The sequence below is a fragment of the Oxyura jamaicensis genome, chromosome 14, assembly GCF_011077185.1.
Source record: "Oxyura jamaicensis isolate SHBP4307 breed ruddy duck chromosome 14, BPBGC_Ojam_1.0, whole genome shotgun sequence".
Classification (NCBI taxonomy): Eukaryota; Metazoa; Chordata; class Aves; order Anseriformes; family Anatidae; genus Oxyura; species Oxyura jamaicensis.
The window spans coordinates 1,533,273-1,558,788 of NC_048906.1; the positions used below are offsets into that span (position 1 = coordinate 1,533,273).

At 46.4% G+C, this 25,516-nt stretch overlaps 1 protein-coding gene across 3 annotated transcripts; it reads left to right on the plus strand.

The window, feature by feature from the left end:
* The first annotated feature begins 8,419 nt into the window (after positions 1–8,419).
* On the plus strand, positions 8,420–25,302 carry ZNF598 (zinc finger protein 598, E3 ubiquitin ligase). 3 transcript variants are annotated; one of them, XM_035339095.1, is made up of 13 exons: positions 8,420–8,739; positions 11,383–11,495; positions 12,919–13,048; positions 15,182–15,393; positions 15,960–16,177; positions 16,781–16,898; positions 17,336–17,377; positions 17,948–18,129; positions 19,251–19,320; positions 19,977–20,740; positions 21,660–21,795; positions 22,609–22,753; positions 23,016–25,302. In XM_035339095.1, exons 1-13 carry the CDS (start codon positions 8,545–8,547, stop codon positions 23,361–23,363), a joined length of 2,673 nt encoding a protein of 890 aa, XP_035194986.1. In that variant the 5' UTR covers positions 8,420–8,544; the 3' UTR covers positions 23,364–25,302. The 3 variants fall into 3 exon arrangements, with proteins under 3 accessions (XP_035194986.1, XP_035194985.1, XP_035194987.1); XM_035339094.1 differs by having other exon boundaries at positions 8,422–8,739; positions 19,248–19,320; XM_035339096.1 differs by lacking the exon at positions 17,336–17,377 and having other exon boundaries at positions 8,424–8,739; positions 19,248–19,320.
* Positions 25,303–25,516: the final 214 nt, after the last annotated feature.

Genomic DNA, 25,516 nt, shown 5'->3' on the forward strand with positions numbered 1-25,516 from the left:
AGCATCACATTTGCCAACAACATGGAGACAGAGCCAAGACGTTGCTCAGCTTCCCCAGTGCTCAGGCAAACTCTTGATGAAGTTATTCCAAACCTGTAGAGGTGATGGGGAGTAGGATCTAACCATCTGGCTCTGCAGCTGAAAGGATCCAAGGCCTTTTTCTTTTATTTTGGAACAAAATGCGCCTTTCTGTGAGGGGAAAGCTCTGACAGAGGAAGGGCCCTGGCTCCTGGTCACTGCTCGGACCCTCCAGGAGCTGCCTCCTCTGTCTCCTGCACCATCTCCACCACGGGGCTCGAGCTGCGAAGTCAGGGCATGAACTGGGGTTTCAGTCTGCAGAACTGGGGGCAAGAGGGGTGAGCAGCCCGAGGCGTCACGTCTTAATCCCCTGCAATAAACCCAGCTGAGCTCTTGCCAGAGCCCTGCCTCTGCCCAATTTAATGTGCCTTGTGCTCTCGCCTCCCACCACACACATTACTGCACCCATTCAGGATTTGTGGCTTTTGAGAATGATCTAAATGAATTTGATGTCCCAGAAAGAGGCACTTGAAAAATAAACCGGTGTGGTTTAATGATAGCATTTTCCACATTTTTATTATAATGACTCTGGTGTTTATTGGAAGGTTAGCAACTCATCCGAGCATGAAAACAAAGCAATTTAAGAGGCCAGCCCGGTGATGGGGCCTCTGCCTCACTTGGTCATTACTGCTCATTCTGTCTATGACACTTTTTGGCCATTTGGCCTCTCCAGCATCTCCCTGTGGGAGTTCAATGAGAGGCTGGAGGCAAGATCATTTTGGATGAGGAGACTGGTAGGTTGGTACAGACCCTGCCCTCCTCTGGCCACAGAGCTCTCTGCGCAGCCACAGCCCTCGTAGGGGCAGCCATCCTCTTTTCCAGGCCTCACCTTGAATACTGCGTGCAGCTCTGGGCTCCACAACATAAAAAGGCTGGGATGGTCCCTGCAAGCACCCAGGGGAAGGCAACGAGGCCGGTAAAGGGGCAGGAAGGCTCCCCGAGGCTGTGCCGAGCAGGGTGCTGCTGCCGAGGGTTGCCCTTCACACGGAGTTTGAAGCTCAGGGAGTGAGCGACCTGGCACCAAAGGTCCACCCTGTAGCGGTGAGCGTGGTTCACACCCTTCCTGCCAGGGGACAGCGGCCGTGCCCTGCTCTCCATCTCCTCCTGCACGCCCCGGTGCCGCGGCTCACCCTTCACCGACTTTCCCCGGCTCGCGCCGCCGCTGCCTGCAGCGCTGCTTCAACCCCGAGTGACTGAAGGCTTAATGGCGAGGAGAAAATATTCCCACACGTGTGGCTCAGCAAACCCTGATGCTTTCCAGCAGCCAGCCCACCGCTGAGCTCTCTCGGTGAATCAGAGCGAGCGTGTTCCGCTCAGCGGGGCGCACGAGCCACTTAGCGAGTGGGACCCAGGCGGGCGCAGTCCCGCGGGCACCGACACGACAGGCAGCCTCGGCTGCGGGGCCCAGGAATAACACCGCGTGCCATTTCCCCGCATCTAGAGTGTGTCCTGGTGCAATAAATTCAGATGAGGGAGCGATTCCTTTCACCAGTGATTCAGAACATGCTGGTTAAGTGCTATTTCTCTGTTCCTCTGAAGTACAGCAACTGTAGCTGATGCAAACAAATTACGATCTCAAACTGCGAGGCGAGAGGCACCTTGACTCCACCATAAAGCCTTCCGTGTGTTTTGGTGGCTCTGAAGAGAAAGAGGAAGCAATAAGTGGTGTTTCCTAACGTTCCAGATCTTCCAAAGTGCACCAAATTAATTATTTTATTCCTAAGAAACGACTAATTCATCACTATTTTTAGGCTCGTGCACTATTTTAAGAGATTTTTCCAGGGTCCAATCACATGGAAGTTAAACAGCAAGCAGTGAAGTCTCCAAAGGATAATAAACTCTCTCAAATTACTTTGCTAATGGAACAAAGAGTACTGCGAATGTCACACACACTATAACAAAAGTGGTAGAAACCTTTACATGAAACAATGGATCCATTAGCACTAAATTTCAAAAAATAAAAACAAAAAGCCCGACTCGGGGTACTTTTGCATAGTTTCCTAGCATTTGCCATTCCAAGCCAAATGAGCTTGTTTGTTTGCTCAGGCCCCGCAGCTGAGCCCACAGCACGGCACGCAGTTCCTAACTGCACACACGCTCATGGGCGTCGATCACTTCGGATCCAAAGCCCTTTATAGACAACCATTAAGGCCCATTGCACCCAGCTGAGTCAGTGGAATGATTTCTGCTTAAAGCTGAGGTACGGAGAGGGAATAACCCAAGTGCTGATCAGAGACAAAACCCGAGCGGAGGAGCAGCCCCAGGCCCCCTGCGCTGCCCACCACACCGGGCTAATTGGTCACTTCATAACGAAGCAGGCCGGCATCTCGCAAGCACGGGCACAGTCCGCACCTCCTACGTGACTCAGACACATGAACCTGGCTCCGATGGGACCACTGGTGTGGAGGGATGGGCTGTCAGAAACACACAGATCACCCACCCATCCAAGCCTACATTTGGCCTCTTTTGCCCCCAGCCTCTGACAGAGTATTAGGAGAGCCTCTAAACATCTCAAGGGCTGAAGCAATGCCATCACTGTGTGGTTTGGACACGGCACGGCAGCACCAATGGATCATGATGAAAAAAAAACACAAGGATGTGCTATGACAATATTGCCTTAGAAAAGCAATAAGGAAGCAACAAAGACGAAAATCCGAAAAGCAGGTAAAAGAGCAGGGGAAAAAAAAGATGACATCAAATGAATGTCTCTAAGGCAAGCAGATTTCTCAGCCCCCTCCATTCCATGATTCAGTCTTTCTCCTGGAAGTAATTTACAATAATGAAAGTGAGCTAATACCCAGATGTGTGAAGTGCAGAGTATATTCGGCTCCGATCTGAGGCATGTTTACTGTAAGGAGGAAGAGTTGTGAGATGAATCTTTTCTTTGACAGCTCTGAGATCTCTTAACCAAATCCCACACAACGCTGAAGTGCTCTCCTATTTTCCTGAAATTTAATTAGTTGAGGCTATATTGTACACACAATTATACGTGTGTAAGATAATTGGAGCAGAGCGCTTCAAGGCATATAGCTGAGAACAAAATTTGTCTTTAAGCAACTCTGCACAGGTGGAGTGTGTTTGGTTTGGCATGAACACTGCCGGATTAAGAGCTATATTTGTAAAACCCTCTGAGATATCAAAAAGGAGGCACATTAGCAGTCCTATTCCTGGGCCATCCTTACAAGTGGAATTAAACGTGCTACAACTGTGTTGCAATAAAAGGCACAGTGTCCTACACCGATGGCATGCGATTCTTAGTTATTTATGCAGTCCTTTTAGGTGTGAGATGGACACCCCTAAAATCCAGCAGCACACAAAAAAATGACATCCCTCAGAGCAGTCTGCTTGGCCAGGACGAGGAGCCAGGAGCCTTCTGAGCCTTCCCAATGTAAAAGGGGGATGCAAACACATCCCAGTCTGAAAAACACACCTAGACCTCCAGGCATTTGCCAGGGCTGACCGGGAGCTGGTGTCTGGGGCTGGGTAATGGCTCAGCTTCCCAAGCACCACCGAAGCCCCCGTGCTGCAGTGCCCGGTCCCATGGCCCCACGAGCTCTGCTCCCGGTGCGATCACTGCAGGCAGGAGGCAGCTCGGCGCTGCCTTTGCTTTGCTTCTGTCCATTTACGTTAGCTGCCTTGATGTTATTTGGAAGCCGAGCTCTCTCGAGGCCCTCTTCCTGTTCTGGGAATTTGCACATTGGCTCTTCACCTTGAAAGCTTAATGCCGCTTCTTCCCCCCGCTGTTTCTTTGAATTCCCGTCGAGGTACTACGCTTTCTGTTAGCTGCACTTAGCGTGCTCTCATCCTCCAGCATGCAGTTGCTAAAGAAAACTCTATCACTAGGCTAATGTTTACAAATGCCTCAAAATACAACTCTGCTTCCCAGCATGTACCTCGATTTATGCTTTAAGGATTGCTCCCCTCCCTGCTCATCCTCTCCCCCTTTAAGGAACCACCGCTTTTCAGAAAAGCTTGCAGCACTAAATAATGTTTTTTCTCACATTTAGATTTTGGAGGAAAATTCCCTCGTGAAATCTGAAATCTTACAAAGTGCATTGTGCCTATTGGCAAATGGAGCCATACGAGCCTTTGTATGCCTCCGCAATTGAACTTGTAGAAAGAAAAACAAGCTTCTGTTAAAACAGGTGAACAACTGGTGTGATTAAGAATTGCAGGTCGGGGTATTTTTTAAATGTGGGAAAATAACAGGCCACCTTTCCTCCAGTCTCACAGATACAGTCGTTGGTATGTTGGATCCAAAACCGAGACTAAAAAACGGCCAAACCCCACCGATAGCTGCACACCCTGAAATGCTGCAAAACTGGTTCCAGTGTGCATGGCCTGACGAGGGGACGTCTTGGGGGAAGGCAACGCCGTGTGCCTGGCACAAACAATGCTGATTTTTAATAGCATAAAATGATTAGAAAAATGCACTGGTCTCTACAGACTACGGATGTTCAGGGCTGTGAAGCTAGGCCTGCCTCGAAGTGAGGAACATGCATGAAGGCACGGCTTGCAGCCCTGCTGGAAGGAGGAGCCTGGTGCTGCCCCGGGCTCAAAGCTTCAGCTTCCACCTCCAGGCCCTGCAGACAGAAGCCAGCACCCTGCAAGGGCAGGGTGGCTGCAGACCCTGCCCCGCTGCTGGCCGCAGGATGAGGTGACAGCAGAGGCTGGGCCACTGCTGACGCTGGACCACTGGCACGCTCCCGGACAAAGCAGAGGGAGAAACACAGACCCAGCTACCTCCTTTGCAGCTAAACAGAGGGCCTGAGACTTAACAAATATATTAAGCTCTGAGAAAATTGTGACTTTTAACAAACTTCGTCAAATGAAAGTGTATCTCGCTACTATGCACTAAGTATCTACACTGCAAATGAACCGCATCCGCCTCAAGCTGTGAGTGTGAAATTAATCTAAGGCATAACCTTTAGGTCTACACTGTGGCAGTATTTTAGTGCTAAGCTATAAATATTTGATCTGCTGCTCTTCTGAGTAAAATGGATTTGAAAAAAGCTATGAAGAAAACTCATCTGCAGAGTTATCAATTATTCCAAAGTATACTTATTGCTGATTAAATGACTTGAAGAGCGCCTTTTTCTTCTGAGATTATCATGTAATATTTAGCAATTAAACATGGAGATTAACTACCACTAGCATCATTATTAACCCTTTATCCTGGGACAAAAACATTACCATCGTGACAACACATAGAACTAAGTACCAACCAAGAAATTATACACCAAAGCCTAGTTAATTATATATGATTATATTTCTTTATAGTTTTGGGTCACACTTAGTGATGAGATCCAGACTCCATTTGCAATCCAGAGAGAAATAAAACAGCATCCTTAAGTCATCAGCAAAGAATGATTCAATCCATTGAAAGAGTATTATAAAAACCTCTTTGCACTGTGAAATAAATTAATCTACCCCCGTGACTCACACACACTGGCAGTATGATTTTTCAGAATGATGATGAGTTGAAAACCAACTTTGGAGAAAAGATGGAGTATTGGCTTTTTAGCAATTCTTCGTTTGACTTGCTGAAGGTCCAGACATCAAGAAAGCAGTAGCATCTTCTGCAATGATACTGAAATGGCACAGATATTTTTTTTATTACAGTTTATAACATCACAAGGGGTTGTTTCAGACCTGCTATTTGGCAGTGTCATGGAGTAAGGAGCAGAGGCATGAGCTAAGGAGACCTAACTTCTGCTGAAGGCCGCATCGGCAGTGTGCCAGAAGCACACGGACCAGGTTTTTTTTAATCATCAGACAGTTACTTGTAGAGGACAGTCTGGATCTGGCCTCCCAGCTTGCACTGGAAGGATTAACAACCTTACATGCTCTTTGTTCAAAATAAACTTCCTGGATCCACTTTAAAGTTGAGGACTTTGTGAGGCTGCAAAGTCCAACTCGTAGGAAAATAATAATAATAATAATAAAATAACAAATAAAATAATAATAATAAAAAACACAAACAAACAAACAAACAAAAAACACATCAATTTAACAATTTTGAGCTTGTGTGGCTGATGGCAGTACTATTATCCGAGAAGCAGAAAATGCCCCAGCTGACGAGTTGCCAGGACTGCTGCCTACAAGCCGCTGTGGCACCCTGGAAAAGAGCCAGGGGCTTCCTTTCACCAGGAACATCACACGGGCCGCTGATGGGAAAAGCACGCTCATGGGGCCACAGTTCGCAGGATTAGGTCCTCAGCACTCCGGGCCTGCGGGAAGCGGTGCCTCAGGTCTCTTCCTACCCACAAAACTGAGACCCTTGGGGTGAAATCTGAAAAGTACCAAGTCCGGTTCTGGCCAGCTGCTTTGTCACAATGTTCATTGTGATGAGTAATGTCACTTTTAAGGCTAATTATGCAGGTATATTTATTATCCTATGCTCAGCCATGGTGCTGGGGTACTTGCGTAATTTCACAGACGAGTGACACTTAAGACAGCACATTACTGTCAGCAGCCTCCATCTCATTTCATGCTAATTGCTCTCCAAAATTGTGTGATGCAGTTTTGACACAAAAACATTTTCAACAGTATCATTAATTCAGAGGGGGGGTACATTTCCTGGAGTAATTACAGCCAACATCCTCAGTCATTCCTAATTATTTAATATAGCCCCACCCAAACACACTTTAATGTTGATTACCGAAAAGACATGTATTATCTGCTCTCTACTTTGAAGTGTGATAAATGGGTCTCTTTGGGAGAAAGTAAATATTACCTGCTGTATCCAGCAACCCCAAATATTGAATTACTTAGTTTATCTGTTTTCCAAAATACTTATCTAATCTATTACTTTATTTATTTTACTGCAGATGTTCTTAAAAGCTGATGGTTTTGGACTAAATAACATCACGACACATTTTAACGAACTCGCTCTGTTTTTGTCCTAAAATAATTGTTTATGCATCACAGGAATGAAGACCCTCTTTTAACTCAAACGACAAGGAATTCAGTGAAAAGAAAGCAGATCTGAATGATGGAAGTGCTGCTCGTCCAGTCTTCCAGCTAGCAGTGTTGCCCAAGAGCAATTCGTAAGATTTTTCAGTACATTTTAATGTGGGCTTTAATGTGGTTTTCCCTTCCTAGAAAACTGACTTTATTTTGAGATGTTTTATCTTTAGGAGTTATATTGTGCCACCAAGTAACCTGAGCCTGCACCACTGACGGGCTTCGCTGAGGCATGGCGTGTCCCGCAACCATTCCCCAGCCGCCCTCTGGCACCAGCTCTGCAAGTCACGGGAGGAGCCCAGGAAAATTGGGCCGTTTTGTCATTCCTGGGCCAGCTGGCAGCCTTTGACTCAGGGGACAGGCCTCCGGGAACGTCTGCGAACCGCGGTGACGCGGTGCTCATCTGGTGACACCGGCGGTGATGTGGCAGAGCCAGCGCCTCGCCCGCGGAGTTTCTTCAGAGTTGTTCAGGTCGATCTGGCAGCCTGCGTGTGAGAGGGGTCTGCTCTTGACTGTCACACGTGGAAGGTGACCCTGGAGAGGGCGTGTTGCGGGAACCCAGGATAAGAATAAAGCTGGGAGGTGCAGAAGTTGGAAGAACGGCTGCCGTGGGTGCCCGGCGCTGTCGGCAGGCAGTTGTTTCCTCGCCAGCTGCCTGCCAGGGGAACATGGCTGCTGAGCCGGCCGCTCTGCGCGCTCCTGGAGCACCCCCTCCTGTCCGAGCCGCTGCGGCTCCGTCTGTGACACACACACAGTGACACAAAACGCGGGATCTGCCCCCAAAGCAGGGGCCGGAGGAGCGTTTCGCTGCCCAACAACCCGGCACGCCGCGTGCTGGGAGCGGGGGCCGAGCGCTGCGGTACCCCACGGCCCGGCACCGGCGGCTCTGTAAGGCGCTGTAACGTGCGTGCTAACACAGACGGGCCCCGTTGGTGTGCCGGTGTACGGAAATACGGCTTCCCACAGCGTTTCTGCTGCGTTTTTAGCGTTTTTCGCTTGTTTTGGTAGTGTCTTTGTGCCACTGACGCCCGGTATGCCACCGGCCGCGTGACAGGGCCCGGCCGGGGCAGGGCTGAGGCCTCCCGCGTCCCTCACGGCGCTGCCCCCGGCCGGGGGAGGCCAAACCCCGCTGCCAGGCCCCGGGGCGCCGAGGGTCCTCCACCGGGTGCCGGTACCGGCCGGCGCGGAGCAGCGAGAGGCGGCTAGAGAGGACCTCTAAGGGCACGGCGAGCGCCGCTCTGGCCTCCTTCTCTATGGTCGGAGCTGGCGGACGCGCGTGACGTCACGGGGCGTGGCGCCGAGGCACGCCCTCGGAGGGCAATGGGCGGGGGGGGGGCGGAGACTATGGCCAGCCCGGGCGGGCGCCGCTCTCTATGGTCGTCCGCCGGCTAGAGCGTCGCGCGCCGGGCCGTGCACGGGCGGCGCTCTAGGCCGCGTCTCGGTGGCGCGGGCGGTTGCTAGGCGGAGCGGGGCCTAGGCCGCGGCGGGGTCGGCGCCGCCATGGCGGCCTCGGGGCCGGGCCCGGGCTGCGGCGCGGCGGGGCCGGCGGAGGGGCCGTGCGTGCTGTGCTGCGGGGAGCTCGACGTGGTGGCGCTGGGCCGCTGCGACCACCCCATCTGCTACCGCTGCTCCGTGCGGATGCGGGCGCTGTGCGGCGTGCGGTACTGCGCCGTGTGCCGCGAGGAGCTGCGCCAGGTCGGCACCGCCGCGGGGCTGAGGGCCGGGGCCGGGCCTCGCTGAGGGCTCGGGGCCAGGCGCTGCTTCCGGCCGGGTTCCGGGGGCTCGGGAGGCTCCGAGCTCAGGGCCGGGCCCTCCCCGTGCCCCGCTGGCTTCGCCCTGCGGTTCCCCTCCGGGTCCTGCTGGCGTGAGCCCCGCTGTGGGGGTGTGGGGGTGCGCCGTGAGCTCCGTGCTCCTTCTTCCCCGGGGGGCGTTGTGGCACGGGACCCCCCCGGCAGGGCTCTGGGGAAGCTTCCCCGAGCCTACGGGGATGGAGCGGGGGGGTCTTGTGCCAGCGGGGACTGGGCGGAGAAACTTTGTTCAGGGGTGTTGGGAGAAAAAATATTCGTGTCTCAACCGATGTGAAGGAGGAAATGTTTTTAGAAGGAAAAGCTTTTAGAAGAAAAGAAAGAAAAGCTTTTAGAAAAAAAGAATTCCTAGTGTTGTGTGAGAAGTTATACTGAGGGGGTTTAGGAAATGGAGTAAAATAAGTCTACCAGGGGAGTTCTTCCTCTCCCCTGTGACAAAAGGGGATGCCCCTCTTCCCCCCTACTAATTCTGGTTGCTTTGGCTGCTTTTCGTGTTGTTCGAATAGTTTGGAGGGGCTGAAGATCTTAGGCTGCATGCTCAAGATCCTCAGACTTCGTGGAGGCCAGACATGTTGATGTGTTTTTTTTAAGCTGACCCCAGTAGCGCACGAGTAGGCTCTGTGCGGAGAAATAAAGAAATTAAAGAAGTGATTTTTGTAGCTGATCATCCTCTGGGCAGCTGCTGCTCTGCCTCTTCTGTGTTAGGAAGAAGCCAACTGTGATGTTGCTCTTCTGCCTTAACGCTGCTGGTCTTAGGGTCCCAGAAGGACTGTTAACCTTGAGATCTTCCCAGGCTTGTAGTAATTGCTATGTTATGTGGCCTGAACTTTGGCTCATTAAGACATCTTTTTCTCTGATGTGTTAACTTTTAAAAGCCATCCTTCTGGTAGTGTTGCCCGAGAGGTCTTTCTTAATGGCTGGGCTCTTTTTCCCCTTTAAGCCCTGCTGTAATGCTGCTCTGTATGCACCCGTCTGCCCCAAGGAAAGAAAAAAGATTCTGGGGGGCATGAACTGCATCAGGACTGTCCTTGAATGAACTGGTCGTATAAGCAGGATCTAAAATGGGGTCTCTTCATTTGCATGGTGTGTGTGGAAGGAGAAGAGGCAAGGACAGCTCCACCAGACCTCAGCTGGTGCTGTCCTGCTTGCTCAGTGTAGATCGACCTGGTAAGTGCCACATCCAAAGGAAATGGAAATAGCTCCAAAGATGGCTGGCACCGCAGAACACATGGAGGAGAAAGCAGGATATACTTGTTATGGTAATGTGCGCTCTCAGCGGTGCGTAATTGCTGCGCTGGAGTTAGGAAGGATTACTTGTTGACCTGGAAAGCAACCCTGACGTATACTTGGAGCAGGCGTGGAGGATCAGTCAGTGTGTTTACTTCACGTTGTGTTGAACTCCTGTGACAAAATCTGCTTTGCTGGGACCCATTCCTCTATTCCAAAGCGTGCTTCAGGTTGAGGTGAAATGGAGGTCTATAGAACTTTACTGAAACTATTTTTTTTTAATAGCTGAAGTTAGGCATTTATCCAAGAGACTCAGACTTGTATTCTCTTCGTTTTAAGCTTGGTATTTCAGAGAGGTTTGTGTGTCTGTGTATATACAAAAACCACTTTGGTGAACTTAATAGTAGCCTGGCTGTAAAGAAAGCTTTAAAAAAACGCACGCATACAACTTGCTCCAAGGTATTTCAGCACAACAGGGACAGAGGAGTGACTTAACGCGACCGAACTGCACGTGTATTATATAATGGAATGCTTTTATTAAGGCTGCACATATTTCCAGAGTTACTGTACTTACTGTGACAGCTCAGGATGATTAGCATATTTGTGCCTCGGCCTTCCTGAGCTGCTGCAGGGAATCCCAGCTGTTCCGTCGATGTTGCTGCCCCACCAGCCCTTCCCAAACTGGGGGGGTGTGCCACAGTGCTCTGAGGGCACGGGACTTCTCAGGAAGGACGCAGCGCTGCGGGTGGCTGCGCTGTGCTGCCCAGGTTCCCTTAGAAGGGGTACATGGCACAGATACTTTGGGAAGAGAAATAAGCATTCTGCTTTTCACCTTCCTGGTGAGAAAGGAAAGAAGCAGCCGCGGTTTCCCAGCCAGGCTCTGAGTACCACCACTTTTCACTTGTAGGCTCTGTGTGGCCCCTGCCAGGAGGCAGCGGAGTGCGGGGCTCTGGACAGGCACTGCAGAGTGGGTTGAATGGCTTGCAGATATTTACTCTCAGAGTGGTTACGGTAGCAAAGCATCATAAAAGAGTTTCCTAACCCAGTTCAAAATCCAAAGACCAGGCTAGTTCCACCCCCTCTGCCTGGTGCTCCTGCTGGAGGTTGATAAGCTTTGCCGACAGTCGTGGGGACGGTAGCTGGTGGTGACAAGCAGCTGGGCCTGGCCCGGCTCGGGGCATGTTGTCCAAGCCTTAGGCTACAAGGAGATCCCTGACAAAGCTTGTGCTGAGGAGCTGCTCTGTAATCCCAGCGGCCGTGCAGCCCACGTGTTCTCTGTCTGATTCCTGCGTTGTGTTGCCCATAGGTCGTCTTCGGACGGAAGCTTACGTCCTTCTCGACTATAGCACTTAACCAGCTGCAGCATGAGAAGAAATATGACATCTATTTTATGGATGCAGAGGTTTATGCGCTGTACAGGTAGGTGCCGGGATTCCTTTCTGTAACGTATCCCTAAAACACCCATTCTTACCTGCGTTACGTGGCCGGAAATGCATGCTTTAATGGAGCGGTGTGGTTTTGTTGTATGGAAATGGTGGCTTTGTTGTATGGAAACGTGCTGCACACGTTACTCACCAGGCAGCGCAGGTGGCTTTGGTGGGATGAGGAGCTGGAGCGGCACGGCTGGCACGAGCTCTCAGTACCATGGCTGTCAGAGAGAGCAGCTCCTCAAACCCTGGGGTGTTAGATTTCCAGAAGCATAATGCAGGAGTGTTGCTCTGTCAAGAAAAGTTGCTTTTTGCTTCTTTACCAACAGCAAACTTGCTGGAAGGCTTTTAATTCCTTGCATGGCCTGTAAATTAGTAAAGGCAAAATTACTATGATAATGTTATTTATTCCTGTGTTGCGTAAGGACTACTCAAAATCATTTGTATGCTACATGAGATGAAAAGCAGAGCGTCCTCTTCTTCCTGCAAAGATGTTAGTTCTAAGTGGGAGAGAAAAAGGGTGAAGTAAAAAAAAAAAAACACAGGGTAAAAACGTGGCATCAGCATCCTGTTCTAAAAACTCTTCCCATAACACTCTTAGTATGAAGCTTTAAGTTTAGTTAAGACTGCTTAAAAGGAAAGAAGAACAAAGAAAGGTGAAACCATATCGGCAGTGGTACCTTTTTCTTGGAGAGTCACATATTTTATCTAATCTAACCTGATTGGGGCTAAAAATGTAGCTTTGATACATTTATAATTTTGTGTGACTTCCAATTTATGGAATTGGGCAATGGGCTTTAGCGAGCAGAAGCAGCTGGAAACGTTCTGATTAATTATACACCAGCTCTGGGAATTGCTTTTGATGATCTGATTTCTGGCGAGCTGCTGAGATTGCGGTTCTGGGGGCAGAAATCAAGTGCAGGTGAGTGGGGTCTCCTACTGAGACCAGTGCTCTGCCTTCAGCTCTGGTTGGGAAGCATTGCAGTTGCTCCTTTTCCTCCTTTTCCATTACATTTTTTTATGACCCCCCCATCACATACTTTAGTTTCTGCAGTAGAAAGCACAATTAAGCTAGATGTGAATGCATGCATCAGCTGAACCTTCAGCGAGCCGGGGGCTGTTGCACGGACACGTTGCAGTCCACGTGCAAATGGTGTACTGCTAGAGTGTTTCTGAGGCAGCAACTGTTCAGCTCCTTTCTTGCAGGTAGAGCCTCCTTGTAATTTGGTTCTGTCCTGTTCCTGACAGGTGACAAAGTATTCTTGGAGTAAGCAGGACGCTCACCTCATGGCAAATTGCTGGGGGAGCTATAAAAATGCAGAATTCTGCTGCTGACGGAACGTTGGGTTTTGGTGGAGGTATGGGGTTGCTGAGAGGGAATCGGATAATACTTAGTAAATCTTTTTGTCCCTTAGGAAGTTGCTGCAGCACGAATGCTTTTTGTGTCCGGATCTGAAGCCATTCAACACGTTTGCAGATCTGGAACAGCACATGAGAAAGCAGCATGAACTCTTCTGTTGCAAGCTCTGTGTTAAACACTTAAAGGTGAGCGAGTTCTGTGTCCTGACGTGGGAAGGAGCACTGAGTCCTTACGTGGCCTGCAAGGAACCCGGGGAGGTGGGAAGCAGGGGGTGGCTGAACAGCACCAGTGTGCCTTTGAAGTTTCTTCTGCCTGCCTGCAGCCAGGCCAGTTGCTTCCTTTTAACCCTGCTTTCTTTCCTAAACTGATTAATGAAAGAGGCCTGAAGGTTCTGAATGGATTATGTTTTAAATTAAACCCGACCATGTTAATAACCTTCTGAGGTTAGCTCCTCCCCCGCAGTGTATGTAAATAACAAACCCTAACTGTCCCATAGGAAGTTAGTCCTGAGTTGTAGGCACTACAGCTGTAACCAGAGATTTGGGATCTGTTAAGACTTGTGATGACTTTACAAACCGAAACTGAAAAAATATCGGTGCCAGTTCAGAAGGCAGCGTGTACATGGGCATGATGGGTTTCTCTCTCAGATCAGAGACAGCACAGCATTTACAGTTGACTCATGTACAGGATGAGCGTCCAGCTTGCTGGTTTAATGAACTATAATTAAATTTCATTATCTTGTTTATTTGTTCAGAGCAAATTTCCTGTATCTTGTTGGTTTGATTGGAAAATGAAATTTAACTGTTGTCTGCAATTGAGGTCCACCGTGTTTGATGTGCACACGTACAAAATGACCGAGGCTGTTTTAAAATGTGTGTTACAACCTGGTAAAGATACAGCAGTTACTGGAAAGCTGAGTTGTCTGCCTGTACTGGGTCGTAAAGCTACACATCTTACTATCACCATCATTGTCCTTTTTGCTTAACCCACCTAAATTTCCCATAGACCAGCTGCTGCTACGCCAGTCAGGCAGTGCTTTTTTCAGTCTGAAAGTCAGAATTCCTCCTTCCCCTAGAGCTGGTGTGTTTTCCTGTGTCTGAATCGCATGTCAGACAAAATCAGCAGCTGCTGTTAAATGAGTGCTAGGGCTGCTAACCTCTGTGTCTAATAGTCGTCAGCATTGTGCATTGTTGTAGGAGGGAATTTAATTCACAAGCAGTTTTTTTTAGAACTCGATACACATGGTTTGGTACGTGTGTGTTTTCTCTGAAACCAGTCGAGCATCAACTTAGAGAAATTCATCTTTATGGTGGTGTCACAGCTGGTTTATGCCAGTTGAACTGTAGCTTATTGCCAAAAGGGACAAGATCCAGAAGTGGTCAGGGTTGAGATGAATGAATACCAATGCATCTTTTTTGCAGGGTTAGCTTTCACTGAACTAATTCGATTCTCTTTTCTGTGGTCGTGCAATCAATAGTGCTAATTCAAGGGAAGTGAGCTGGAGAGGCCAACACACCTTCTGCTGGCTGCAGTGTCCTTTGAACTCTGGTTAAGAGGTGTTTCCACAGTCAGCCTAAGAAACCATCACTAAAACTTGTTTATCATCATCTCTCCCAAAGACGTCACAAACTGCGGTAGAATTTGTTGGCTTTTAATTTCAGAATACTGCAGCACATTTTTATTTCAGAGGAAGGTTCCATATGGGCTGCAATGAAGTTCTTAAACTCATAGAAGGTCAATCAACCCTAGCTAAGCCAAGTGAACCTTTTCCTGGAATAAGTTATGCCTCCTTTTGAGGAGGCAAGAAATAAAGGATATTCTGTTCTCAAGGGTGTATTGATCTTTTTGGCATCTTCAGAACCCTTTCTACTAAAATAGCTTACATTAGTACCGACAGAAGACTGCAGAATTTGTCCATGGAATGTATCATCTGTTTGTAGCTATGTTGGGGTGGTTGCTGTCTGAGGAACAGTTCTCTTCTCTTCTACTTTTTTTTCTGAGTTAGCATGCAAAATGCTGAACTTTCATTAAAAAAAAAGTAGGCTTTTTTTTCCAACAGAGGTTTAAAAGTTTGTTACATTATGTTAACTCACATGCTTGTGAAAGGAAAAAAGTGAATTAGGTCTGTTTCCAGTGTTTGAGGTGAGTAAAGTACAAGCGAGATGTAATTTCGTTCAATCTCTTGAATTTTGGTTCCTGTTCACTGAAAATTGTAGGTGTCTGTTGTCAAACTGCATCTTTCTAAAGCAAATCTTTGACTCCTGCAAGTGAACAAGTTGTGCAGAGCCTGGCTTATTCCGTTTTGTGTATTTCTTCAGATTTTTACGTACGAACGGAAATGGTATACCCGTAAGGACCTTGCTCGCCATCGAATCCATGGAGATCCAGATGACACCTCTCATCGTGGGCATCCCCTGTGTAAATTCTGTGACGAGCGTTATTTGGATAATGATGAGTTACTGAAACATCTAAGACGAGATCATTACTTTTGTCACTTCTGTGACTCTGATGGTGCTCAGGAATACTACAGGTTTGTGAAAGTTTAATTTCTCTTTCTGTAGCTTAAATTTCAGATAAATTGTTTCGATCTGCTTTGAGTTTTTGTAAGAATAGTGCTTGAAGACAGGGCAAGAATGTGGGAGCAGATTGGCTGTAGGCTCTCTTGTTCCTTAAACCAATAGCTGCAGTAACTACTTTCTGTCTAGTTCATGCTTTAAAGTCATCCTCATCAATGTTAATGTTGGGTGTTAAGTTACATTTTGGAACATGACAGGCAGGCATCTGCAGCAGCGTGTTAACTCTAATACCACACCATTTACGTGCAAAGCAGATAAAGTAAATTTTCTTTTACGAAACACATGCCTTGCGTACAGCTGGATGTGACAAGTGTCAGCCAGTAATTTCAGCTTAACGTCTGGGATTATGCAGTAAGGTATGTGTCTAGACTACACAGAAATGGTTTCAACTGGAAAACTTGCCTGGAGATAAAGACAAGCCTAGGCAGTTGGTTCTTTGCAAGAGGGAATAAAGAACAACTGTATGCCATTAGTAAAATGTGTTGGGAAAGTTGCAGCTCAGCCTCTTCTCTCTTTCCAGTGATTATGAATATCTTCGTGAACACTTCCGTGAAAAGCACTTCCTTTGCGAAGAGGGACGGTGCAGTACAGAACAGTTTACCCACGCTTTCCGCACAGAAATAGATTACAAAGCACACAAAACAGCCTGCCACAGCAAGAACAGGGCCGAGGCCAGGCAGAACCGGCAGATAGACCTTCAGTTTACCTATGCTCCTAGGCACCAGAGGAGAACGGAAGGTAAGTGTGGCTGGGCCCTGCGCAACCTGATGTCATTTCAGAGTCTGCCTTGCTGTGAGCAAGGGGAAGGAGCAGATGACCACCAGAGATCTTTTCTTTCCTAAATTACTCTGATTTTTTTTCTCCCATGTGTGGATTCGGTGATGATGCATAATTTTAGGGAAGCTAGAGCGAATGATTCTGATCACTGACTTTCTTCTCCAATTTGTAATTACACCAATTACTTATTATTACAGTTAATATGAAGTAATGATGAACTTGGAGCATGAGATTGAGATACATACAGACTTTTAGTTTATGTAGAGAAATCTGCATAAAAATGAGGTTACTCAAAACTCACACTGCGGGTTAAAATATGTGGAATCTCTGTACTGCAAAATGTATTTCAGTCATAGAATGATTATGTTGGAAAAGACTCTTTCAGATCATCAAGTCCAACCACTAATGTAGCAGTCCTGGAGGTTACGTAGACTGCTTAATCGTCAGAAGGAAATCAAGATAGGTTTATTTGTACTAGTGTATTTTTTGCTCCTTTTCAGGCATAGTGCGATGCCCAGATTAGAGAAATAACTTTAAGAATGATCAACCCTCCCTCCTGTTCAGGTGTTATAGGTGGAGAGGACTATGAAGAAGTTGACAGGTTCAACAGGCAAGGAAGGTCAGGCAGATTGGGTGGCCGAGGAAGTCAGCAAAACAGAAGAGGCAGCTGGAGGTATAAGAGGTGAGTGGCAAAACATTTGGTGGATTTTATTGCTGCTTGATGCTGTTTCTTAGTTATTAAGAGGCTTTTGGTGGACCAGCAGGAAGGAAGTGGGTACAAAATTTGGAAACTTTTATAGTGAATCCTTAGTTGAGAGCAGAACTAATTTTCAGTCTAAGCCTGCATGCTGACTAGGTGCTTGATGAAAGCCTAACTATTTTGTGTGAAGTTTAAGCTAAGTGTTCTGGATTGCCAAAGAAAATGAACACTGTAATCTTCAATGTGTGGGTTAACTAAAATCAGAAACCTAAATTAATTTCAGCAACTGTTTCTGTGCCAACATTTAAAACAGGCTTTTCTGAAGTAAGTGATAGGTCTTTGCAGGTTTAATAGACTTTTTGGTCTGGGTAATCATGAAGTTCATGTTCTAAGGACCATGCTTTTCATTGAACAAACAGATCTCTGTGTGGCCAGACTGAATGCTTTGGAAAAAGAAGAGGGTTAAGTATTGAAATGAAAGTTTGCATTTATATGTCTATTCATTCACACAAGACCTGAGTGCTTTATACATACTGCACATCTATTTTTCTTCTTTTTCTCCCTGGAAAGTCAGCTGGTTCATTACTGGTAATTTCACCAGGGGAAAAAGTCCATCTCTAAACACTTGGTGTCGCATGTGGATTGTGCATGTGTTGAGAGTTCATGACAAGCCATGTTTCAAAGAATTACTTTGGCCGACAAATAAGACGTTCATACATCTGAAAATGTGAGAGAGGTGTCCCCATGCATCTTTGGTACTGTCTCTCCCAGTTCACTCCAGTTGGTTTCTCCTGTCCTGGGTTGTTATCACCATGTAGAACTTGTAAATCCAGGGGCTAAATGTTGCCCATCTTACCAGCTGGTGTCAGGGTGTATCCCAGCAGTGGGTTCGTTTCAGCCTTCTCAGCAGGTGGCAGCACAAGGCCAGGGACTGTCAACAGACCTGACACCAGCGAGGTGAGAGCTGGAGTGAGACAAATGTGCCCAATAATCCTTGCTGTTTGACCAAGAAATTCTGCCCTGTCCTGTAGGGAAGAAGAAGACAGAGACGTTGCAGCGGCAGTCAGGGCTTCTGTAGCAGCAAAACGTCAGGAAGAAAAAAAACGGGTAGAAGACAAAGAGGACAGCAGCAGTAGAGGTAAAAAGGAGGACCTGAGGGATTCAGAAGGATCCAGCTCCAAACGCGTGCCAAAGTCTTCAAATGAAACTCCAGGTTAGTGCTGAACATGTTCTGCAGCTGCAGGGAGGCATGACAATCGTTTGCATCAAAATGTGTTTGGTATGCTGGGGTTCTTGCAGCAGTTTATATTTAAAATGGAGCAGGGTATAAATACCAAACACAATGAACATACAACAGCATAGATGATAGTTTTGGATAAAGCACCATATAAGGTTGCTGTTTCCTACTCTAGTGTGCAAAAACTGATTTATTGTGGTGCCTAAGCTGAGTGTTCCCTTTTTTTGTGAAGAAATTGACCCCGGTAAAAGTTTGTAACTGGTCAAAGCAAACTTTTAATTGTTCTGAATGAAGTTTAGGGGCAAATAAAGACGGTGCGGCTGTTTTGATATTACTGTTGCTTCAGATCCCTTTTTCACTGCCTTACTGCTCCTACAACAGGATTCCCACTTAGTTTGTATGCCTTCCTAATGAGCTGAGAGCTGCTGAGAGCTCTGGTTGGTTAATGGGTACAGCTCAGCTGGGGATGGGAGGCAAGGTTCTCTCCTCCTGCTGCTAGCCCAGCTTTTGCTGCGTGTCAAAGCTGTTACCAATCTGTCCTTGAACTGCTGCAGTCCACAGCACTGCGTTTTAAGGCAAATGCAAATTGGAAATGATTGATGTTTCAATGTAAACGACCCAGGAGCTGATTGCTGAGCAGTCTGGGCTCCTGTGCAGCTCCTGTGTGAGGAAAGCTCAGAGGAGCAGCTTTCCAAGTGAAGCATCAGCATACTCAGAGAATCCTAACCCTGTGCGGGCAGTTGAGTGCTTGCCTCTGGGAGAGGTGTGGAGCAGGCAGCTGGGGGCATTGACATCTTAGTCTCGAGGATTTCCTTTTGGCATCTTACCAGCTGATGTTTTGCTCATATTAAGTATCATGAATTGTCCATACGCTAAAGCTGGTACCAGGTGACACAATGGTGAATGTGGTTAATTGAAGGAAATAGTGATGCATGGACTTAAAATTTCCGTTTTGGAATGTCAGTTAATGACCTCGTCAGCTGCTGAAAATAAGCCTTGTTAATACTGCTGTCATGTTCAGTGATGGCTTCCCTCTGAAATGAATGGATTTCACTTGAAATATTTCTTTTCTCTTTTTGTCAAAACTCCAAAAGAAGCAGCTGCTAATGGTGCTTTAAGCCAAGATGACTTTCCAGCAATTGGTTCAGCAGTGGGACCTCTACAAGGGTAAGTTTGTTCAAGGCCGCAGTGTTGAGAGCTGATGTAGAAACTTATGCAGGTTCTGTTTCTGTAGAAAATAATTTTACAGATCACTTAGACTTCAAGTGTTCCTCTTCCCCAGTTCTTCTTCTGCTTCAAACTGTTTCTGTCTTGGTCGCCTGCATGAACAGCAGAGGCTGTTGCTTCAGTTCATGGCTTGACTTATTTTTTATTTTTTTTAGTGTTGCGATTTCAGGGAAATTCTCAGTATTAATTCCACACTTTTTTTTTTAACTCAGTAACTTATCTTGAGGGAGCCATATGCTATGGGTTTTAAAATTCATCGTCCCCTTAAATGTTTGGTAATTCAAATTGAATCTCTGCAGGATGTGGCAGCTAGAATGCATCTCTGAATGTTGTGTGCATGGCCTGCTGGTCAGGGTAAGGTGTAGTAAGAGTACTGATAATACAGCAAGGCTAGTGGGACTGCTTTGAAGAGACTTGTTCCAGACATGGTTTTTAAGGCTGAGGGTATTTACATTCTGTTAAGTTATGCCTGCTGTTCTACCCGAAGTGATAAGTTAGAGGGAGACTGCAGTCAGGTACGGAGCTTGTTCTGCCTGGTGGAGTCCTGCTGCCACTGCGCCACTGGTGTAACCAGCTATACTTGTCCTTCTTCACAGCTCTGCCCAGCTAGCAGCAGTGAAGCTTAAAGAAGAAGATTTCCCAAGCTTGTCATCCTCCACAGCACCTACAATCTCTTCTGGGATGTCTTTGACATATACAGCGACTGCAAAGAAAACAGCTTTTCAAGAGGAGGATTTTCCAGCCCTGGTGTCCAAAATGAGGCCTAACAATAAAACAATAACTAACATCACATCTGCGTGGAACAGTGGTTCCAGTAAAAATGTGGTCAAAGCCATTAGCAGCCCGTGTGTAAATCAGATAGCCAAGAAAACGTCCTCCTTGAATAGCACTAAAGGAGGTAAGAAGAGTAATAAACTCTGTCAGTCGGATGATGAAGACAATGGTAGTGGCTTGACAACCCAGGAGATCAGAAACACACCGACGATGTTTGATGTCTCGTCCTTGCTGGCAGCTTCTACCTCACAAACTTTTACAAAAGTGAGCAAGAAGAAGAGGATGGGGGTTGAGAAGCAGAGACCATCATCCCCACACCTGTTACAGGAGACAGCGTTTCCCAGATCATCCGTTGAAAAGCTGCCAGAAGCAGAGCAGGCATCAAACGCATCCTCTGCTCTTCACGCCCCTGACAGATCCACAACTGTCATGAATGGTCATTCGGAAAAATCGTTAGCAATCTGTAGTACACCCAAAGAGCCCCCTGGCCTTAAAAAGCCCACAGTGACTAACCAATGCCCTTTACCTCAGGAAGACTTCCCAGCACTTGGGAGCTCAGGATCAGCTCGAATGCCACCACCACCAGGTAAGCACTACAGGGCACAGTCAGCTTTGCTTGGCTGTAGCTTGGAGAAATGTGGCTGAAATTAAAAGGCAGTCTGGCAAACACATACAGTCCTGAATGTCCTTTGTAAAACAAGTCTGGTGTGGTGGCAGTGCGAAAACACCTCTGCTCCTTGCATCTGCAGGGGGGGCCTCACAGATGAGTAGCCAATCTTTGTGTGTCACTGTCTTTTTAATGAGCACAATAGTGTAGGTAGTGTCTGGAAGCTCTCGTGGATAAAGGAAGTCCCTCTTCAGCTCTCTTCAGCTTCCCTCTGTACCTGCTGATACTTGTCAGTTGGCTTCCTCGGTCAATTGTTCGGCATTCACAGAGATGCGATGCCCTTACTTGTAGTGGTGCCATAATGCTGTAAAACTGGAGCAACGTAGCAACAAACGTGACCTACAGTGGTTTAATGAAAGTGGCATCACATCAGGAGATGACTTGTGTAGCTGCTTTGTTCTGTGCCGCTCTGTGGATAATTGTAGGTGAAGTACACTAGAACATGTGGTGCCTGGTTCTGTTGTGACTTCTGGAGCGATTGCCGTTTGTTTTAATAATGTGAGTGTTTTACCAGCAGGGTTGGAGTGGGGTTAGGTTGGTGTTTTGTGTTTTTTTTTTTTTTGATTAGTGCCTTGTGAAAAATGAACTTGATAGTGTAGTACTCTGTAGAGTAACATCAGCCACTCTGAAGTGCTTCTTGACCTGACTGTAGGGGTGACAGATCTCCACCCCTTTAATTTTTTTTAGGTTTATTCTGATACAGTGGCCTATACTGTTGACTCGTAACTTCCTGGTGCTTCTGAGAGTACACCAGACCATTGGTGTTAATTACAGATAGTGGTATGTGGGTGCCACAGGTATGTGCTCTAATGGCCTGTCCATTTCTGCTTTCATTTAGGCTTTAACACTGCGGTGCTATTAAAGAGTCCTCCTCCACCTCCAGGACTATCCGTGCCTGTTAGTAAACCCCCTCCAGGTTTTGCTGTTATTCCAGCCACCAATATCTCTGAACCCATCACTACATCTTTGAAAAAGTAAGTAAAAGTCCTTTGAGTTAGAGTTACTTCACACATTGTGTCTCAGATATGTCATAGAGCCTTCAGATGAAGCATCAAATATTGTGAGGGGGTTACTGGAAGCAGGTGCTGCACCAGAAGCCAGCCATGTAATGATTCCGCTGTGGAGTCCCACAGCAAGTCAGCAGACTTGGGTAAAAGTAGGCACAAGCATTGCTTGGATGTGAGTCTGAGGAAATGAAAACATGCGGATTGGCAGCACAGCCTTCTCTTTTCTAGATTTGTTCGGAAACAAATCTACAACATATTTCTTGATCTTTCAGTTGATTCTGTCTGACTCCTAGAAGCAAGGTGCTGAAGCACACTTTTCTTGGCAGCCCCTAAATGCCTGCCTTCATTGCTCCCATCTTTGTAGTAGCTGGTCTCTGGCTGAGCCCTTCTGGGCTAGAGAGCTGAGATTATGAGAAACTGGGAAGGGAAACATTTGTAGAAGTTGAATACAGATGAATACAGAATACAGATATTAATCTGTCCTGCTTTATTCATGGCATGGTCTGTTGTCACGCCTTTTCAGTGAACCTTGCTTAGAAAAACACTAATCAAGGCTACGTTAAATGTGAATTTCATGTGTTCTGTCTAGGTAAAGCTGGAATCTGATGCAGTAATCCCACAGCATGCATTTCATCCCATCACAATAGCTGTATGCTGCTTAGAGCAGCTGGGTGGTGAGAGGGAGTGCATCCTATAGAAAAGAATAGCCATATAATATATATCTTTTTATAACATGAAGCAGTATCAAATTCCTTTTTTTTTTCCCTCCCCCAAATGCAGGCCAAAATCTTGTCATGGGTCATACTTGATCCCTGAGAACTTTCAGCAAAGGAACATCCAGCTAATACAATCCATTAAAGAATTTCTCCAAAGTGATGAGTCCAAGTTCAATAAATTTAAAACTCATTCTGGGCAATTCAGACAGGTGAGTGGCCAAGAACCTTCCCATTCCTGAAACCTTCCTCTGTTCAGTTCATACAGTGCATCTGTCACTGGTATTGGTGAGTGGGCTACACAGGTTTTCTTTTCCTCTGCTCCACTGTAGCTCTTTTGTAGTGCTAAGGGAGCAAAAAAAAGCAGTGAGGATGATGTGGCCTGGGAGAAAGTCCATTTCTAGATGAATGGGACTTTTTTCTTTTTCTCTTCTTTTTAAATTTCTAACTCTTCCAATTCTCTTTTCACCGAAGGGGCTGATTTCTGCAGCACAGTATTACAAAAGTTGCCGAGAACTGCTTGGGGATAACTTCAAGAAAATTTTCAATGAGTTGTTGGTGTTGTTGCCGGACACAGTTAAGCAACAAGAACTGCTTTCTGCTCACAACGATTTCAGAATCAAAGAAAAGCAAAGTTCAAACAAACCCAAAAAGAACAAAAAGCACGTTTGGCAAACGGACTCCAACTCTGATCTTGACTGCTGCATCTGCCCAACATGTAAGCAAGTACTAACTCAGCAGGACATTGTCACCCATAAAGCTTTGCATATTGAGGATGAGGAGTTCCCTTCCTTACAAGCAATCAGTAGAATCATAAGTTAGCTTTCCTGAAGACCAATAAAACAGTTTGTCTATGAATATGCACTTTTTGGAATGAGGTTTGACAGTGTAGTGTGGCTGAGAGCCACTGCCAGCTGAGTACTCATACGCAGGTAACTGTTAGAGAGCCCTCTCAGTGCTGTTCATAAATAATGTGCAAAGGGATCACTGGACTGCACCGTAGCTAATTAACATCCAAAGTCTGAGCTTCCAAAATGCCTGAGTAGAATTAGGGCAAAATCACAGGGTGGGCAGGTGGGGGCCACCTTTCTCCTGTAAAGCAATAGCTGAGAAAATACTTTCTGATCTGACGACTGACAGGAGACACAATAGTGGAATATGCATCTGGTTTGGGTTTTCTCTTTCTTTTTTGGGGGGTGGGGGGAGATTTTGAATCACTGAAATGAGTGGAAGCAGCAGTGGCTTCCTTTATATTCTGATTTGTGTGCTATTTCTGTGACCACGGAAATCAAAGTAGTCAGGGGTGCAAAGATGCTGAAAAGGAAAAGATGCTACTCACCGGTGAATGAGACCATTTCAGGTGTGTGTCTATAAATATTGGGCTGCAGCAAAGAATATTCCTGTCTGAAAACTGAGTTAATTCTACTACTTGAAGAATTGGACTGATCGGTGTGATTAGTTGAACCTGAGGTCTGAAGTTGCCTCTGACCTTTTATGTAACATGTTCTTTAAAGAAACTTATTTTGTAGCACTGCATGTAGAATCATAATGTTAACGCTTTACTTCCTGTAAAGCACACTTCACAGTAATTTTATTTAATGACTGCCATGTTTCTAATTTCTTGGATGTATCAATGGTGGTAGTTCCAAGCAACAGCGTATTGGGACATTAAATGCTGCTGATCACTGACCATGTTTATCTGCAGTGCCTTTAAGTGCATTTATCTGTTTACAGTGGTCTACACTAGCAAGGATAATTGGTTCAGACTGTACGGAGTGTTTACATCCTGTACCTCCCTTGGTGATATTGGTCTGCAGTAGCTTTGCTTATGTTGCTTGCCATCTCTAAATTCCACCTCTAGGAAATGGGAGTTGAATCTGTTCATTGAAGCAACTCCTTCAGCAGCAGCTCTGATGCGATGGAGTGACGAGACCTCCCTGCAGTGCACTTTCATGGCTATAACAAGTGTCTGATTCTTGCCCATCCTTGCAGACCAGGTTTAGTTATTTTAACATGTTGAAGTTAATTTATGTAATTTTTAAGTGACAAAATACTGCTTTTATATAAGCATTTATATGAACATGAGTTCAGACTATTACTAAAGAGCTAGTTCTGGCTACAGAAATTTTTTCTTGCCTTATACTTCGTAATTTTTGCTTGCTGTCAGGCTGCAAAGTGCTTTTGGTTTCTTTTCCAAATAGCTAAGGCTGTTTTGAATACCTGAGCGTGTTGTATTCAGCACAGGGGCCAGACTGCATGCCCTGAAATGGGGAGGGGAGGATCGTTTGGCTGCATGGCTGTTTATAAAATGCATGAATATATTGCAAGTAGTAATGCTTCCGTGTTCCTGCTTCGAGTCGGGTTCCCTCGAGCAGAGCCGGGTCTGATGCCCGTGACACTACCACGACAGACCTGACTGCACTGGCACTTGGGCGCTTCACTTTTGATGCCAGCTGCCTGTGCCACGTCCAGTCAGCAACAGATCTACAGCGTCAACTCTTTTTTTTTCCCTGTATGTTCCTTTGGTTTGTAAAGTTCAGAGGAAACGAAATGCATTTACTCTCCAGGAATTTCTTACGTCTTCCCTTTATTTTCAGTTAATTTCTTCTGTGTTAGCAGATCTGTAGTTCCACCTGGCAGGTTGAGACCTCGAAGTGCTGCTGTAAGTTTCCTCAAGGCGATTGATCTCTTTGGCCTGATGATGCAGTTCCCTTGTTCCCTGTGCTCACCTGGTTAAATAAAGTGTTACCACATTTTTTCAGGCCGCTTCTTTTCATTTTAAACTCTTTATTGAAAATAAGTTGCAGTTGGTACACAGACACTGAAAATACATAATCACAGATTATTCTCTCAAAAGATATTTTTTATATATTTATATATATACAAAAGTTGTAAACATTTTTAACATTTTCATACACAGTCCACTTTATACTACAATGCACGTAAGGTTAGTGACAACTGCAACTCTTTGAAGC

Excerpts from the sequence above, each read along its gene's own strand:
- ZNF598 (XM_035339094.1), top strand. The coding sequence starts at position 8,545 with ATGGCGGCCTCGGGGCCGGGCCCGGGCTGCGGCGCGGCGGGGCCGGCG. Across the intron at positions 16,899-17,335 it reads GGCAGCTGGAGGTATAAGAG|ATCTCTGTGTGGCCAGACTG; the intron begins GTGAGTGGCAAA and ends TTGAACAAACAG. Across the intron at positions 19,321-19,976 it reads GCAGTGGGACCTCTACAAGG|CTCTGCCCAGCTAGCAGCAG; the intron begins GTAAGTTTGTTC and ends CCTTCTTCACAG.